This window comes from Bidens hawaiensis, unplaced genomic scaffold, assembly GCF_021521415.1.
Source record: "Bidens hawaiensis isolate Kalapana, Puna unplaced genomic scaffold, B.hawaiensis_p1.1 tig00048083_1, whole genome shotgun sequence".
In the NCBI taxonomy this organism is placed as follows: Eukaryota; Viridiplantae; Streptophyta; class Magnoliopsida; order Asterales; family Asteraceae; genus Bidens; species Bidens hawaiensis.
This window is the reverse complement of record NW_027498592.1, coordinates 40905-59430: the sequence shown is the minus strand read 5'-3', so window position 1 is coordinate 59430 and position 18526 is coordinate 40905. Positions and strand designations below refer to the sequence as shown.

The following is an 18526-nucleotide window of genomic DNA, read 5'->3' as shown; positions in this document are numbered from 1 at the left end:
ATTCGAATAACTATTAGTATATTTTACATTAAAATTAATTAATATAATTATTACTTTATAAATTTGATTATATACTTATCATATCAAGTAATCAAGGGTAATTTTATAAATAATAAAAATAATGATTTTATTAGTATGATAGGCAATAATATTAATCCTTGCAATAGTAAACACTATAGAAATCAATCGTTCAAATCCAAAATATTATAAACCCAATTATAACTCAAATCACATCGAAATCTTAAATTCATTAAACATTTTATGGCATTTATAATTAATACATATTATTATTTAATTAGGAATCCTTGATGGTATTTCCCAAAGGGTTCATCTCTCTCACATCATCACCTATGTTTCGTTCATCCGATCAGGTGAGTAATCACTCTCCTATTTTACTTATCTTCAAATGTTTTGGGGACAATGCGTACCATTTATCAAATTATTTATCTTATTATTTCTAAAACGCAAACTGTGATCTTTGTGTAGTGTATCAATTGAATGACTGCCTATTACTTGCTATTTGCTTACTTGAATCACATTCAAAGAGATCCAACATAATCTCATTATATTATGATCTTACGACCGTCGTAGTAGTTGGAGCTCGTAGTAGTTGGAGCCCATCGCATTGGCAATGGTTTCAGCGACACTCATTACTTGCTTAACGATTTCATGGTTTATACTCATAGATAACAGTTTTGCCTATTTTTATTCATTCATTTATATCATTATATATTACCATTTTTGTTTGTGTCAAAACTGGTGATCTACTCACTCAACATGTGTTGTTGACAAAAATATATTTGTACGCATTTGTAGGTTATAGATTGGATTGCTTATTGAATTGAAGCTCACGTAGAGATGACTTTAGGATAATAAACATATACAAGAATAGTTTGTTTTGTATTTGTAATTTTAATTATTTTTGTTGTGTTTAAACGTTGTTTGATAATAAATAAATTGATTAAATATTGTCGCTTTATAATTTCATGATAGTACCTTGAGAGCTGTGGGCAATCAGCTCACATCCCGACATTTCCGTCGTATGTTGGGGTGTGACACAATCATAAAACAACTCAAAGTAATTGTACTCGATATATATAAACAACTAAATTACATGAAATAACACATATATACGCATGATTTATAGCCGACCATAACATCTGACGAATCAAGGGCTTCGGAATGATGCAAAATCGTCCTAGGGCTTTTCTCTGGCTACTGTAATAGAAGATATCTCGTAATAGGGGCACAAAACTGATTATATCAAATTAGGGTTCTTTTCCCCGTTTTTAAGTCCCTTCGCGTAGATCGAAGCGCTTTTCACCATTAGTTTGCGTCGCACAAGTAATCTGACCTAATATGCAGATTTGTCTCGTTGAGAAACCCAAAATTCATATATTATGGGTCCCGTAACTCATTTTCTAGGCCGAGATATGCTCGTTTTACTAAAAGACACTTTCCTGGTAACCCGTCTTCTTCATTTCTCTTTTCAGCTTCGGGTTTCTCATCCAAACCATTCCCGAATCCTTCTTAACCATCCATATATGTTTCCCTATGCTTCCATCTTCTCTAGGCTTGCTTAATCTTCATCTGGATGGCTCTGAATTAGCTTGTTTAAGCTCCGAACACCTGCGATCATATAAGAACTCAAAGTAATTGTGTTTTTTTATATATAAACAACTAAACTACATGAAATAACACATATATACACATGATTTATAGCCCAAGATATGCTCGTTTTACTAAAAGGCACTTTCCTAGTAACGTCTTGTTTAGTTTTCGCTTTGGCTTCGGGTTTCTCATCCAAACCATTCCCGAATCCTTCTTTACGGGCAATCGGCTAGGCTATATGCAGGAAATGATTGTATCCAGTCAACTCCTGAGGTTCAACAAGGCGATCCTTTAGGACCCCTTCTCTTTGCATTAGCGTTACACCCCCATCATTCATCGGGTACGAGATAGTTGCAAGTTACTTTTCCATACATGGTACTTAGATGATGGCATGATTATAGGAGACACCATTGAAGTGGCTAAAGCCTTGGATATTATTAGATCCAAGGGGCCAAGTTTGGGGTTTGAGCTTAATATTAAAAGACCGAAGTATTTTGGCCTTCGTGCAATGGGGTAAAGGCAAAAGTAGGTTTATTTCCTATCGGGATTGGGAGACTAGAGTTAGGGGTAAAACTCCTTTGAGATGCGGTTAGCCGGGAAGCTAGGTTTATCGGTAGTTTGGCCATTACTAGAGCTTCAAGAACAGTGGAACTAATGAGATGTCTTGCTCGCCTTCGTGACCCTCAATGTGAGCTTCTCTTACTTCGCTCATGTATGTGGGTGGCTAAGTTGTTGTTCGGACTCCGAACATGTTAGCCTATGTTTGTTAAGGAAGTTGTCTCTATTTTTGACAAAAAGGCTTCGAGCGGCGATTGAGGATATGGTGGTATGTGGGCGTCCGTTTTTGGGGATTTTCAATGGAAATTAGCCTCTCCCCCTATTCATTTGGGTGGTTTATGGTTATATTCAGCTAAAGATGTTTCCATATATGCTTTCGTAGCCACGAGAGCACAATCTTGAAAGTTACATGACCACATTTTGCATTATTGTGGTGTTGATGGGCTAGATTCCGATTTTGGGTGTACGCTGGATTGTTTGCACAACTCTATTCCCGATTTTGATCTTGGCGGGTTCGCTAATAAGAACACCGCCCCCTAAAGCCCAAATGCTTTGGTAAGTGTCCTTTATAGTAAAATCGTCCAAAGTTTGGGAGAAAAATTTGGCATGTCCTCTCATCAAAGAGCGGTATTAAAATGTCTTAATGCTCCTCATGCTCTAGACTTTTTGACTGTCACCCCTATCAAAGGGTTAGGCCAGCACATGTCAGCAGTGGAGTACTGAGCCATTCTTAAATATCGTTTAATGACCCCCTGTTCCTAGTTGATGGCCCATCCCTAGTCTGCCATAAAGTTTGTTTAGATAATTTTGGTGAACACACGGTTCATTGCAAAGAACTCTCGGGGTTTAAATATAGACATGATTTGGTCAGGGATGTCCTTTGTGATGTGTTATAACACGTGTGAATCTCGACAAAAAAAGAGGCTCTTGTGAATTTTTGGTCGGATCCGTGTGAAGGAAGGTTTACTCTCCGACCAACACATATTCTTGTGTTTGGATGGGCAGGGGGTAGCATGCTTGTGTGGACCTTAATGGGGTATCCCGTTTTGTCGGGTTTAGGGACACCGGGCTTGTTGCAAGACAGACCATGCTAAAGGCAGAAGCAGGAAAAATTGTTAAGCACGAAAATGCGTGTGTTGAGAATCAACACACCTTCATTCCTTTTGCTTTTGATACATTTGGGTCCCTTGGCGCCGATGCTGCTACGTTTTAAAAGAGTTCAGCGGGTCGTGCACCATAACTCAACGAGTACGAAGAACAATAACTTTGTATTCAGTAAAATCAGTTTTGTCATTTAAAAAAGGGTAACAACACATCTTGGTTACTTACATGTCTCTCTATTATTATAATTAGATTCTTTTATTTTAATTATTTAATGAAAAATACTTAACTTATTAAACTTTTACTAGTCTTTATATTATATATATAGCATGGGCTTTGGAGGATCTTGAGGCCCAACATCACAACACCCAAATTAGGGTTCTAGAATCCTACACGATTAATCTGTCAATTTCGTCATGCATATTTGCCCTAGCTATCTCTGATCTTCTAATTCTATCCATCTTTTTATTAATCAATCAAATCAAACCTTGTTCGTTGATTCTCACTCCACAATTTCAGGACTTAGTATCTCCCCATGTATCGGATTATCCCCAAAATATAGCCAAAATCCCCAATTTCTCGCACCTACCAATACACCCACAAAACACACACAGACACTGACTGTTCGAGCTTCAGTATCAAAAACCCACATCAATTAGCCTCTGATTTAACGATTTAACCAACTGGGTATTCGTATTTTGTAAATCTGTACCTGGGTTTTCTTCCAAATCAAGAATCTTGAAATTAGGGTTTCATAGTGTTTGTGTGTTGGAAATTAATAATATTGAAATTTGGGAAACTGGGTGTTGTTTTGATTTGAAATTGGTATCTGGGTTTTGTTTGGAATTGAAAGTTGTGTGACATTTTGGGCGAAATTAAGAATCTTGAAATTAGGGTTTGTATGGGCGACCATGAAGGGATATTGCCAAATGGGCTGTTGCCCAATGCGGTTCCTCTGTTGGAGAGTTTGGATTCGGTTCGGTGGTTAAAAGCTGAAGAAAGAACTGCAGAGCTTATTGCGTGTATTCAACCGAATCAGCTGTCCGAAGAACGGAGAAATGCTGTTGCTGATTATGTTCAGAGACTTATTATGAAATGTTTTCCTTGCCAGGTGATTATTATTTATTAAATGTTATCTTTTTTTTTTGTACTGCTTTATATATAAAGAAACATTGTTTATGTTATTGGGTGTATATGTTCTGTTATGCATTGTTGTTTTAATGATATGTGTTAAATATAGTAATTTAACATTGTATTGTTAGTGTTTATTTAGGCTTGCAAACGAAACAAATGGAAGTTCATTTATTTAATGAACTAACGAACATTAATGAAAATTTTTTCATTAATTAGTTACGCGAACATGAACCACATGACCTGTTTATTCATTTATGTTTGTGAACTTGCATTCATTTAAATTTGTTTGTCCATTCGTGCGTTTTTGTTTGTTAGCTTAGGTTTATTTAAGTTTGTTCGTTTACTTTAGATTATTTCTTCTTTAATTTTTTTAGCCTATTACAATGTAGTCTAGTTTCATAAAATTAAAATGTCATCCATTACAATTTAGTCTAGTTATTCTAACTTTTTAAGCCCAACAAATTGATGTTCATGCTCTCTTTTAATTGTTTGCTTTATCAAGTTTCTTAGCCTACAATGCAGTCTAGTTTTATAAAATTAAAATATCGTCTATTAAAATTTAGTCCAGGTAAAATAACTTTTTAAGCCCAACAAATTGATGTTCATGCTCACTTTTAATTGATGTTTGCTCGGTTATCTTTGTTTATGTTCGATTGCGTTTGTAAAGCCTTTGTTTGTTCTATTAACGAAGGAACATAAACGAACATGAAGATGTTCATTTTTTTAATGAATGCACATGAACAAAAAAACCCTGTCGTTTAATTGTATGTGTTTGATTGTTCGATTAAGTTTTAACGAATGAACACACACATTGAGTTATATTGTATGTTCTTACATGATCTCATGTTGCAGGTTTTTACTTTCGGGTCCGTACCTTTAAAAACTTATTTACCCGATGGAGATATAGACCTAACAGCGTTTAGTAGCAATCCAACATTAAAAGACTTGTGGGCTAGTGATGTTCGGGATATGTTGGAGACCGAAGAGAAAAATGAAAATGCTGAGTTTCGTGTTAAGGAGGTTCAATACATTCAAGCAGAAGTATGCCACCTTTTACCTTTAATTATAACACTATATATTGTTATGTTATTATGAGTATTATTGACTCTTGATTGTTAAACCGCAGGTGAAGATTATAAAGTGTCTTGTTGAGAACATTGTGGTGGATATATCATTTAATCAACTTGGTGGATTGTGCACTCTTTGCTTTCTTGAGGAGGTTAGTGACATATATTTTGGGATATATTATTTTTTTTTTCTGAAACTCCACATATTATCATGTTTAGCCGACAAAATTTTGTAATATCAAATGTACCCATTATCAAATTTACGACATATATTTTTTCAAAAATCTTGCTTTACGATATTAGGGTTTGGCGCGTAAAGGGAAATAAAAGGTTATAATGGTCATTTTATAAATTGTATTTTACTGAAATGAATAAATGTGATACACCCAACAAAATTTCATAATATCAAGCATACTCATTTCCAAATTTAGTACATGCTGATTTTTTAAAACTTGCATTAGATATGAGAGTTTGGAGTGTAAAGGGAAAGAAAAGGGTATGATGGTCAAATTATAAATTGTATTTACTGAAATGGGTAAATCTAATATACCAAGAGTTTCATAATGTCAAATATACCCATTTCCAAATTTATGACATTTGTACTCCTTTCTTAGAATTTGCATTAGGATTTAGAGTTTGGAGTATAAGGGGAAATAAAAGGGTATAATGGTCATATTATAAAATGTGTTTACTGAAATGGGTAAATTTAATGCATACTCAATTTAATTTCATAATATCAAGTATACACATTTTCAAATTTATGGCATGCATCCCATTTTCTTTATACTTGCGTTAGGATGGGGAGTTCGGGGTGTAAGGGGAAAATGGTATAATGGCCGTATTATTTATTTCTTCGAAATGGGTAAATCTAATATACCCAACAAAATATTATAATATCTAGTGTATCCATTTTTAGTTTTATGACATATGAGAGTTTGGAAATAAGATCTCGTATGCAAGTTATTAGGATATGAGAGTTTGGAAATAAGATCGTATGCAAGTTATTAGGGGTACATATGAATTTTTTTTATAAAACATTTTAAATAGTTATTAACTTTCTATATTAGTTTTCTTATGATGACAAATTATACATGTGGCAGGTTGATAATTTGATAAACCAGAACCATTTATTTAAACGCAGCATTATACTAATCAAAGCATGGTGTTACTATGAAAGCCGAATACTTGGTGCTCATCACGGCCTCATATCAACATATGCACTCGAGACTTTGGTTCTTTACATATTCCATGTTTTCAACAATTCTTTCACCGGCCCTCTCGAGGTTTTCTAGTTTACAAACATTTAATTTTACCTTAAATTTAATAATTCTCTATACACATTTGATGATTGTGTTTTATTTTCAGGTTTTATACCGTTTTCTGGAGTTTTTTAGTAAATTCGACTGGGAATATTTTTGTGTTAGTCTCTGGGGTCCCGTGCCAATAAGCTCACTTCCAGATGTGACTGGTAATATCAGGTTTATTACCGACAGGTTTAGAATTTTAGATAGTGTCGGGTATTTTGCTGATGCGGGTATTATTTTTTAATATAATTGTAGCTGAGCCTCCTCGTAAGGACAGCGGAGAGTTGCTGCTTAAGAAAGTGTTTCTTGATGCTTGTAGCGCGGTCTACGCAGTTTTCCCGAGTGGTCTTGATAACCAAGGGCAAACTTTTGTTTCCAAACATTTTAATGTTATTGATCCATTGCGTGTCAGTAATAATTTGGGGCGAAGTGTCAGTAAAGGTATGTATAATTATTTATAAACAGTTTTACAACAAACGTATATTAAGCTTTCTTGTTATGATGTACGATGCATGTTTTTTTCATTTCAGGTAATTTTTATAGAATACGCAGTGCGTTTGCGTTTGGGGCGAAAAAACTGGCTAGATTACTAGATTGCCCTCAGGAAAATCTTGCTGCTGAAGTAAATCAGTTTTTTACCAACACGTGGGACCGACATGGCAGCGGGATACGGCCTGATGCACCTTTGTCAATTCCTGACATTCAACCTGTCATTGATATTCCAAAAGTCAAACCAAGTGGCAAAAAAGTCAAAGAAGTTATCAGTCGCGAGAGTGAATTTGAAGACACTCATTCTCATAACACATCACGTCAGCATGCCACGCCAGCTTCTCGTGCACACAATCAGAAGGGTAATGCTATAAACAAAGGCCAGAAAAATTTGGTGTCGGGTCAATTGGTCAATGAAAGTCAAAGATCTCCCTTTGCTAGAACACGCTCTAGTCCCGAATTAACTGATGATTACAAGGACGGTCCTCAAATTAGACCTAACCGAAAATCACCCGAAAGTGGAAACAATCAGCCTTCAAATACCCAAACTCATCAAGGGGTTGAATTTTCTGTTGACTCAAATAACGGGTCACAAGCACATCAAGAAGAACAAGATCTTGTGAACATGATGTCATCTTCCGGGCTTTATGAGTTCAATGGCCCGGTTCATATGCCAATGGGTCATGTACAATTCCCGTTCCCGCCGTCGTTTCTAGCTGGAATGGGTTATGCACAAAATAATTTCCCGCCAATGGTCCCCGCGTTCTCGGGAATGCAGTTGCCACACGGGTTTGTTTCTCAACTAACTCATTTTTTTCCTGGGCTCGGACCGGCATCAGATGAAAATGCCACCGAACCCGGAAACGAAAATGTTTCATCAGATTCTTGGCGGGAAAAAGATTCAAGCTTTGAACCTGATAGTAAGACGGTGAATTCTGAAATTGTTGCAGCAGATGATAATGTTCGGGTCTCTTCAGCTGGCTTGAGTTATATTCCTCCACCTCGTCGTGCAGGTTGGTCCGGTGGTCTGGCGAGAAGTCAAAATCAAAGTCAAAGTCAAGGCCAGAGTCAAAGTCAACAGAAGTATAAAAAGGAAAAACGTGGACCGTTGAGAGACGATACCGATGCGGTTACCGATGAACGAACTGTAAGTTCAAGATTCTCGTCTGCTGCCCACCCGTTAAAAAGTAAAACGTCATCCGAGAGCTCGTGGGATGACACGTTAGCGGTCAACAAGTCAACACGGGAAAGACGTGGGAAAAAACCGGTTTTAGTTCCCGCTGAGTCATCAAGTGGGTATTTCAAAGGTAAGACCATGATTGAGAACACATCAGCTCAACAGCCCGAGGATGACAATCAGGACTTCCCCCGTCCACCAAGTGTTGGGTCAGACACGGGACCTCCACCTATGCATGTTCTAAGATCTCATGTGCCCGGTTATGAACTTGCTCACTCCAGTGGGCCCGACCCAATAATTCCTACAGGTTTGATGGTTTTAGGTCAAAATTCAAGACCAAGAATGATGGATAATTCAGAAGCCATGCCCTTAAAGTTTTACCCCACCGGGCCACCAGTTCCGTTTTTCACAATGCTTCCGCCAAATAACTTTTATGGTGCCGATAATAATAATATGGATAACGGTGATTCAGGGAGTTTTGATCTAGATCGGTCTCGAGACGTTGGACCCGTTTCTGGTGAATCCGTAGAACGGAAACCCGATATTCTTAACAGTGACTTTGCGAGCCATTGGCAAAATTTACAGTTTGGTCGCTTTTGTCAAAGTCCATACCAACACGGGCCACCTGCATACCCGTCACCTCTTATGGTCCCACCGGTGTACCTACAGGGTCGGGTCCCATGGGATGGGCCGGGTAGACCTGTACCAAACATGAATTTAGTAACCCAGTTCATGAACTACGGGCCCCAGCTTGTTCCCGTCACTGCACCCGTTTCGGGTCGACCCGGTAACGTTTACCAACCGTACGTGGAAGATATACCGAGACCTCGTAGCGGGACTGGGACTTATTTACCAAATCTCGTAAGTCAAATAATCGATGTTTTGTTTACAAATTTTTAATTTTGCATTATTAATATTAGAGAAAATTGCATAAGTGGTTGCTGTGGTTTAACCATATTGCAAGTTTGTTTTCGAATATATAAAATTGCGAACTTAGTCCAAACATTTATGAAAGGATTGCACATTCAGTTGCTAGCGTTAATCTCAGTCAGTTTTTAGCGAAAAAGCAATGTCAAGTGTCGTTCCTTGAAGGATAATTGTCTCTCTTTGGTTTAACCGAGATTAATGTTGGGGACTAAACGTGCAACACTTTCACAAATGTTTAGACTAATTTGCAATTTCTAAAAAATGGGGATCAAATTTACAAAATGATCAAAATGTAGGGACCATTTGTGCATTTTTCTCTTTATTTTAATATTAATTTTATTCGTCTTGCTTTGTTAGAAGGCTGCGATTAGGGACCGGGACCTCGATCGGAATTCTTCAGGTCCGCGAAGAGGGAACTACAACTATGACAGAAGTGATAACCATATGGATAAAGAAAGTAACTGGAAAGCTAATTCAAAGCCTCGCGGTTCGGGTCGCAATCATAACCGTAACCAAATGGATAAGTCAGGCTCACGGTTTGACCGGGTGGGTGGTAATGAGAGTCGGGCCGACAGGTCAACGGGTTCGTATAGACATGACCAGTTCTCGACATATCAAACCCAGAATGGCTCGTTGCATCCTGGCTCGAACCAAAGTGGTTCGGCTAACATGGGCCACACGGCCCGTGGCATGTATATGAACCCTGGTGGACCATCATCAAACGGGTCAGCTGAACCACTTGAGTTTGGGTCGTTGGGTCAAGTGGGCTTTTCTGGTGCGACGGGTCAAGCTCGGGTAAATGATGGAAGTCGGGCTCGGGGTGCGTTTGAGGAACATAGGTTGTACGGTGGTGGTTCGGTACGACAACGGTCATCACCGGACCGGCCTTCATCGTCGCATCATCAGAGGTAGTTTGTTGCGGGTCCTGCTTTAATATTTTTATTTTTTGTTATATGTATTGTTATTCTAGGATGGATGGATGGATGGATGGGATACATGTGTTGTTTTGTGAGATGTAGGATTTTTTTTTACTTCCCTTAGGCATCCACCTTGTTATACTAGATGTGCTGCTGCTGTCTTATTGACTGATGGTATTTGTAGTACAGAAGACAGTTTTGTTGTACTAACTTCCATGTATCCTTTATAAATTAGTATAAGAATTAAATGAAGTTTTAGTTTAGCCTCGATTTGATTTTGTAATCTTGTGTTGTCTAATGTGTCAATTTCATTGTTTTCGCTGCAAATTCAATGTGAAACAGTTTAGCCGGCTCGGGGCATCCGGATGTTTTAAACATCGAAATGTTTTGATGTGACGCAGAGCGGGAGCAAGAACAATAAACAAAAAAAGAGTAATTTACAAAAAATGGCGTATACTTTTCTAAAGGCTGAGAACAATTAATGCTTGTATCGTGTAAGTTTCATTGAGCTATTATTGTGCAAACATTAACGCCTTGTTCTTGAGTTTTTTAACCAATGAAAAAAAAGGAAATGAGAGGGAAAGATAAGAAAGAGAAGAGAAGAGAATGAAATTTTTTTAATTAGGTGTGTTCTTGAGTTGGAAGGAAATTAGAGGAAATGAAATAATAACTATGTAATTTGGTGGGTAATATTGTAATTTGGTTTTTAATCCTTAGTAATCATCCCACTTTTGATAGGATAATTTATTTGGAAAAAACATCAATTTAATTCCTTCTAACTCGTCTTACTTATTTCCTTTCCATTTAAAAAAAAAACTCAAGAACACCCATTTTTTAACTATCCTTAGTTTCCATTTCCTTTCTCTCCTTTAAAAAAAACTCAAGAACAGGGCGTAAAAGTAGGGTAACGTTTGATATGCCTGAATGAGAGTTGAAATGAAATGGATAATTACGAAGAAATGGAGAAAAGAGTGAAATGATCTATTACCAAGTATATTCCATTCCCTCTAAAACATCTCAAATTCATTCCATCCACTATCCTTGTATGTTATTCATTTCAACTTTTCACCCTATATCACCTCCACTACTATCTCACTGCCGCCACCGACCACCAACTACCATACCTACGACCGGCGCCGCCATCGCCATAGGCCCACCCACCGTTGCAACCGACCACCACCCTGAACCGCCGCCACCACGAACCGTTGCCATCAACCGTCCCCGCCGTCACCCACCGCCACCACCATCGCCACCAGTGCTAACCGCTGCCTCCGACCACCACCCTGAACCGCCGCCACCACGAACCGTTGCCATCGATCGTCCCCGCCGTCACCCACCGCCACCACCATCGCCACCAGTGCTAACCGCTGCCTCCGACCACCGTTATCACCGCCACCACCACCGCCAACAGTCGCCTCCGACCATGTAGGTCCCTTGACCGGATATAACAACACAACAACTTTTACTAGTTATCTTGGATCAACCTCTACTCTAGCTAGCAGAAATCACTAGTGAGAACCGAGATCTCGGATCTTGTTTTATTATTGTTATTGCCGTGAGAAAGAAAGAGAAGAGAGAGTTTGAGAGTTGTTATAGGATAAGGTTTTGACAAAAGGTCGTGTGTGTATGAGTTACACACACTATATATATTGTGTGTGCTCATACACGTGTTTTCCATTATATCGGCCCATTGGGCTTTATTACAAGTGGCATTGGGCCCAAACATACATATGAACAAAGTGCAACTAGCTAACATTACATAAACGAACATTAAATACAAATACGAAAGACTAATTACAAAATGGGCTTTACAATCTCCCTCTAGTCTTTGGTGTTTGCCTTGTTAGCTTCCATCTTCATTCGCACTCGGATTCGTACTCGAATACATCGTCTTGATCAAAGGGTTGTTTCTCAACAAGTAAACAGACAAACTTGTTGAACTTTCCCACAATAGCATCGGTGTTATCACGACGAATGTCTTCAACAGTACACAAAGGTGACTTGACTAGTTTCTTCAGGTCAGTCAATCCAAACCCAGCCAGCTCATGTTCATCAAAGAACCGGAGGTCATGAGTGCGTTCACAAGGAATGATGACCTCACCATGAACGTTGTCGAACTACCAAGCAACAAAGTCAAATGAAAGTCATCGTCGAAGGGCATGCCATGAAAAATCGGTTCTCCATGATCGTCTGGCATCTGGTATCTTCTTCCTTTGGCTGACTTCTTGGTAAACAGGTTGACTTCCTTTGACTTGTATGATCTACCCGGATTAAGAGTGAACGCTGGGTAGTCATGCTTCCACTCATGGCTCACAAACCCGTTGAACCATCCCTCTACAGTGTTCTCACCCTCGCCCAGACCCACAGTTTTTCTGAAGTAGTTCATATCGAGGACCGACAAAGTGTGCATGTCTTTATAAGTGAGATACGAATAGCCCAGCTTTTGCTATCCTTATGCCACTTTGCGTAGAGGATTTTGGCGGAGTCATGGTACGGGTTTGACCTCCATATCATGTTGGCCATCCTGCTCACATTATAATACTTGATGCATTTTGTTGACTTTCATTGAGTAGTCTTCATGGTTGGAGCAGCAACAAGTTCTTCAATCACCGGCTCTACATTCTCTCTTACCGGAGTATCCAGGTTAGGAGAGTAGTTTATTCCATCATCACTTTCGTCTTTATTTTCTTCAATGGCTTCTTGGAAGAGCAAGCTGAATTCTGCAATACAGTAATCGTTAAAAGTAGAGGCTATTTCGGCCTCTAAAGCAGCATCCGTCTCATGAGTTTTTAGAGCCTCGTTTGGTAGCTCCTCTTCACTAGCCTTATTCTCTTCAGTGGAATCACCATCACCACTATCATCACCATCATGAGCCTCATCAAAACTGTCAAACGTGTGCTCATCATCGTCATCATCATCCTCATCATCCTTATTTTCATTATCTTCCTCATCATCATTCTCATCATCATTCGTGTCATCTTCATCATCACCATTGCCATCACCTTCACCACCTTCTTGAGCCATCGGCTGTTGTGGAATAATGGGAACCATAGCAGAAGTGATAGGAGCACTGACCTGTTCACAAGAAGTTGGTGCATCAAGTGGGGAACTTGTAGAACTGACCTGCCTTGTTATGATGGCAGTAGTAACTACAAGTTCAGTGCTAGCTATGGTACCAACAACATAAACAGGCTCATCAACACCCCCCTTCGCACCTGAACCACCTTCACCAGCATCTCTCCTAGCTTCACCATTGTATAGGAAACCATGTAAGTTTCCTTGAGCTCTGACCCTTTCAGCATTAGCGAACAAATTTTCAAGAGCTGTTTGTCTTCTATTACTCTGGCCAGTCCTTGGCTCATTTACACGGAGAAAGCCAAGGAAAGTCTCCATTAAGTGTGTCCTTATGTATTCCACATCCTCATTTGTTAACCGCAATACGTCCATAACTGCGAGGTAGTGGTTTACCAACGACTCATTCAAGTGACCTTGGGTTTCGCGTTGATCCTCCATTTCTCCTTCAAGTTGCTCGATCAAGTTTCGCAGCCTCACGCTCTCACCTGTGACATTCGTCACTTTTGGTTTATTTCGTATTCGTATTTGTATTGTAATTATGGGTGCACACTTAATTATCGAAACCGTCGTATGGAAGCCATAGTAGCTGTGGTTGTGTGTGATAACTCGGACCCGAGAATGATAGCAGAAAAACAGTAGAAATGCAAGATGATAAAGGCATGGTGGATACGCCGCTGGTACATCCTATATATAAGTACCTTTATTTTGTTTCTCATTTGGGGCGTTTTTCGAGTCATGCAAGGATTTGACGTTATTCTTCTTACTTAAAATTTTTCTTCTTACTAATTCTTCACTAAAAAACAACATCCGTTTGTAATTATCTCTTTTCTTAAGTTTATTTTAATTTCGGGATGAAATTTCCTAAAGTAGGAAAGACTATGAAATTCATCATTATTGGTTTATTTCTTATTCGTATTTGTATTGTCAACCCGACCCATTTTATCTTTCAGATTCTTCGATACTAACAAAAATAGTGGTTTTTATGTTACAAATTTGTTTCACACTTATTGGATCGCGAAATGTCCTTTTTGGTACCTTAAAACACCATTTTATGGCTAGAAAGGACTTAAAACGAACTTCAGGGACCAAACTCGCCAACTAATCAAAAGCTTAAAACAACCCCCCCCATGGGGCGCTGCGTCATGCCACCACCATGCACATGGTGGTCGTGCAACACCTCCACGCATCTGCAGATTTCCCAACTCGTTTTTGTTGTTTTATGCCTTGTTTGACCAATTTAACCTATCCAAATGCATGTAAATTCTTGAAAGCAACATTATACCCCAACCCTTACTCTTTCCCTATATAAACAAGACCAATACACCCCTCTTTGGCTGCTCATTCACCTCAAACACTCTCCCCATCTAAGTTCTAATTTCATTGTCACACCCCCTTCCAGGGCCTAGGAGTGCGACCCAAAACTTGGTATCGTGTTTGTAAATAAATCAGAGTTGCGTTAGTTTGCGGAAGTCTCATACAACTTTATGGATCGAAAATGTAATATTTATATATATTCAAAAGACGGGATTATAAACACCCGTTTAAGTTAACAAAAGGTTATTTGTTTATATTTACAAAACCACCACATTAAAACATTAAGTTCACAAAAAGAATCCGAGCCATCGGATATCATAGTACTTCGTCATGCCAAACTCTAACTTTGTTCACCTGCAAAATGTAAGAAAATACGTCAGCAACGAATGCTGGTGAACACGCTGACGCAAAAATAACTCTTTTACCTTATTACCCCTCGAGACTACGCCTGCCTCGGCCCAACGTGGCTTAGGAATAACAAAGTCAAATAACACATTATAAATATGAGCCTCTACGCTAGGTCACCTCAGCAAACACCGCAGCGTTCGACTTAGTTAAGTACCCGTAAATATACACAACGGTCGTACTCCCTGCAGGAGAGCGTCCTACGACCAAGGGTGGTGCGATCATGCCCATACATCGCATAGTACCACCTATGTAAGGATCCAGACATACGTATACCACAGCCTGAGGGCTAGGTTTATACCCTCTATTTATAATGGTTTTAGGAACACATAGTTCCTTGTAAACAATTTCATATAACAAGTTTGACTTATTTTTAAAATAAGTAAAAGTTTGGGGGCGAATTCACCTTGTCTCTTTAGGATCGGCTTCACTCACCGTCCAAGGGTCTTTCCCTTTCTTTATCTCGCACCTATAGTACGAGTATAAATATTTGTTAGTCGGATACACGATCCGGCTTAAGACCTTTAGTCTTATATCTCAATCCTCGATTGAACCTTTAGTTCAATTCTTGTTTACTTGAAAACCTTTAGTTTAAAAGTAGGTTTATAAAGCTTTAGTTTATAATAAAAACCCGACGTTTCTTCTTCTCCAGGAAACGTAATCTTTTTCTTATATTATTTAAGAATACTCTTTATTCATTAAATAATATTTCATAACAAAGAATATTTACATATATACTTACACACATATATACATATTCAACAATATTCATAATTAAACTTTCATTTGTTTCTTTGTTATGTTTTCTTTTCTTTTATCGAGGTATCGAGTATAACCTCGACTTAAGGCTTAAGCCTTTAATATAATATTGAATTATATTGAATTCATTATTACGCCTAACCTTAAGTGGCGTATAGAAACTTCTAGGGACTCGGGCAGCACTCCAACGCCGCTTTACTTTGCTCGACACGCAAATCGAGGAACACCAAATCTTTAATACTCGTTGACACGCTTTAGGAGATTCATCGCCATTATAGCAAACACCTTTGCTTGAATGTGGGTGGCCGGTTGCACAAACTCCAAGGAAACGTTGGTACACAAATGAGGTTCGGGACAGGCTTAACGATGGATTATGGCACGCTTATCGAGGCAGATCGAATATACGATTGTCGGGACTTAGAGAGATGTTAGAGAGAGAGTGGAATACTGAATTTGGATGTGAGAAAATGAAATCCCGGACTTGCTATTTATAGACTTGAAGTTGGTCCCAATCGCGATACGCGATAGGCTCCTCAACAGACCTATCGCGTATCGCGATATAAGTCTGCTGACTCACAGCGTAGACCAGCCACGTGTTGACACGTGGCAGGCATCGCTACACTTGGCAACACGTGGCAGCAGTGTTGCCACGTGGTGACACGTGGCGATAACCAGTGCTACCGTGTGCCACGTGGCACACGTGTCACGTTGTGTCAGGTACCCCATCGCGATACGCAATGAGGCTCTCCTCTGACTCATCGCGTAGCGCGATGGGTCAGGAAATCAGAATTTTCAAATTCAACCCTCAACTTTGGAATTTGGCAATTTTAGTCCCTAGACTTTGGAAAGTTGATACTTTGAACTCGAAATTTTCACGTTGTTACATTCATCTTTCAAACTCTTGATAGTTTAACTCCTCAAAGGTCAAACTAATGCTAATATTTGTTTTTAACTAATTCTTGTTAATTAAAGCTTGTTATTCTAGCTTGTTTAAAACATACTTCCCTTGTTTCCTTGGCTTTCCCTTCTCTGACCATGGTCGGTTTAGGTGTATTGCTAGGAAAGGCTACATGGAGGACTATTATAGTCCTTGTTAAACACTTTAATTTATGTAAGCTTATTAATGTTGTTTAGTTTCTAATTATTTTAGTTTCCAAATCATTTTAATAAGTTATATGGTATTGGGTAAGTGGCAACCATCCTCAGTTTCATTCCGAGTCAGAGACCTAGCCAAAACCGAACTTTCTTTTAAATACCGCATTATTAACATGTTGTAAGACTTGAGTATTAACATTTCTAAGTTTATTTTAATAGTTCAATGGTATTGGGTATGTCGCAGCCATCCTCGGTCTCATACTGAGTCAAGGACCGAACCGAAACCGAACTCTCGTTTAACTTTTTATTTAATTGTTTTAAAACAAGTTGTATGTAAGATTTAAGTGTTTAAGTTCTTCTATTTACATTTTTGTATTTGTTAATATAATATGGATTTTTGGATCCAAACTTGGTCACGTACCAAGTCTTGAACCAACCAAACCAAAAAAACGAACTAAACCGAGTTCACTCTCTTAAAACACACTAGTTGTGTTTCGGGCCACCGAATCTCACATTTTCTTTTAAAATCTTTTACAAAATAATTATAAATGTTTTCTTAACGTACTTGGTATGTCAGATCTAACTTGATCTTATAATAAGCTTGGACCGATAAAACCGAACACTCGCTTAACATTGGTGTTTGGAGTTTCTCTTTAATAGAACTTCTAGCATTAGCTAAGTTTCCGTTTTAAATAATTTATCTCATGATATTTGTCACTTTGGAATGTCGTGTTCAGACTTGACAATTTATCAAGACCCGAACCGACTAAACCGAACAGGCGTTAAAATCCCGTTTTGGTAATTAACTAAGGGGTCGTGCACTATTGCATTAAACATTTCCCCACATATTTACTTAACAAAGGTTAAGTAAAACTAATTAATAGAATACCGAGACCCGATTTCGAGTAAACTTACTTTTCAAAAACCATTACTTTAATTTCCTATGTATTTACACTTTAACCCTCAAACTTTAATTATTTATTTTACTTGTCATGTTATTTTACTTTAAAGCTTTTAAAACCATCTACCAACTCAAGACCCTCTTAATCTAGGTCTTGCTCGTTGAACTTACCTTTTTGTTTTACCGCAAACTAATCCTTCAAGTTACTTATTTCATGTGAGTAATCACACACCCCCTTTTTTACGCTTTTATACTTTGGGGGGTGGCATGCATACCATATTCAAACTTACTTGTTTTATGATCTCATTAAATCCACAATTCAATATTATGTGTTTGTAAGAATATTTGCTCGATCTTTGTTTATGTCTCAAATTGATTATGTGCACGAGTGTTTATTTTTATGTTGTTGTCGAGCCTCAATAAGTATGATTATACGCACCCCTAACTACTTTAGCCTTGTGTTTGTAGAATAGGGTCTCATTCTCGTAGTATTTTGGTTGTTACCAAATAAAAATGAGCCATAATTAATTACTTTACATTTACAATGGTTGTTGCTTTATGCTATTTACACATGTGAATTGTGATTTTTGCCTCATTATATTCATATATAAAAAAATAGTGTATTGCTCATCAACATTCGTGTTGATCAAATCTATTTTATGCATGCTACAAGTTTACTCTTATGTTGCTTG

The 18526-nt window shown here is 38.2% G+C and overlaps 1 protein-coding gene across 1 annotated transcript; it reads left to right on the top strand.

Annotated features, from left to right (window-relative positions):
- The first annotated feature begins 3712 nt into the window (after positions 1-3712).
- LOC143597306 (uncharacterized) lies at positions 3713-10517 on the top strand. The gene is made up of 8 exons (XM_077075842.1): positions 3713-4381; positions 5257-5445; positions 5531-5623; positions 6572-6754; positions 6837-6939; positions 7031-7216; positions 7306-9302; positions 9726-10517. Exons 1-8 carry the CDS (start codon positions 4172-4174, stop codon positions 10278-10280), a joined length of 3516 nt encoding a protein of 1171 aa, XP_076931957.1. The 5' UTR covers positions 3713-4171; the 3' UTR covers positions 10281-10517.
- The last annotated feature ends 8009 nt before the right edge of the window (positions 10518-18526 follow it).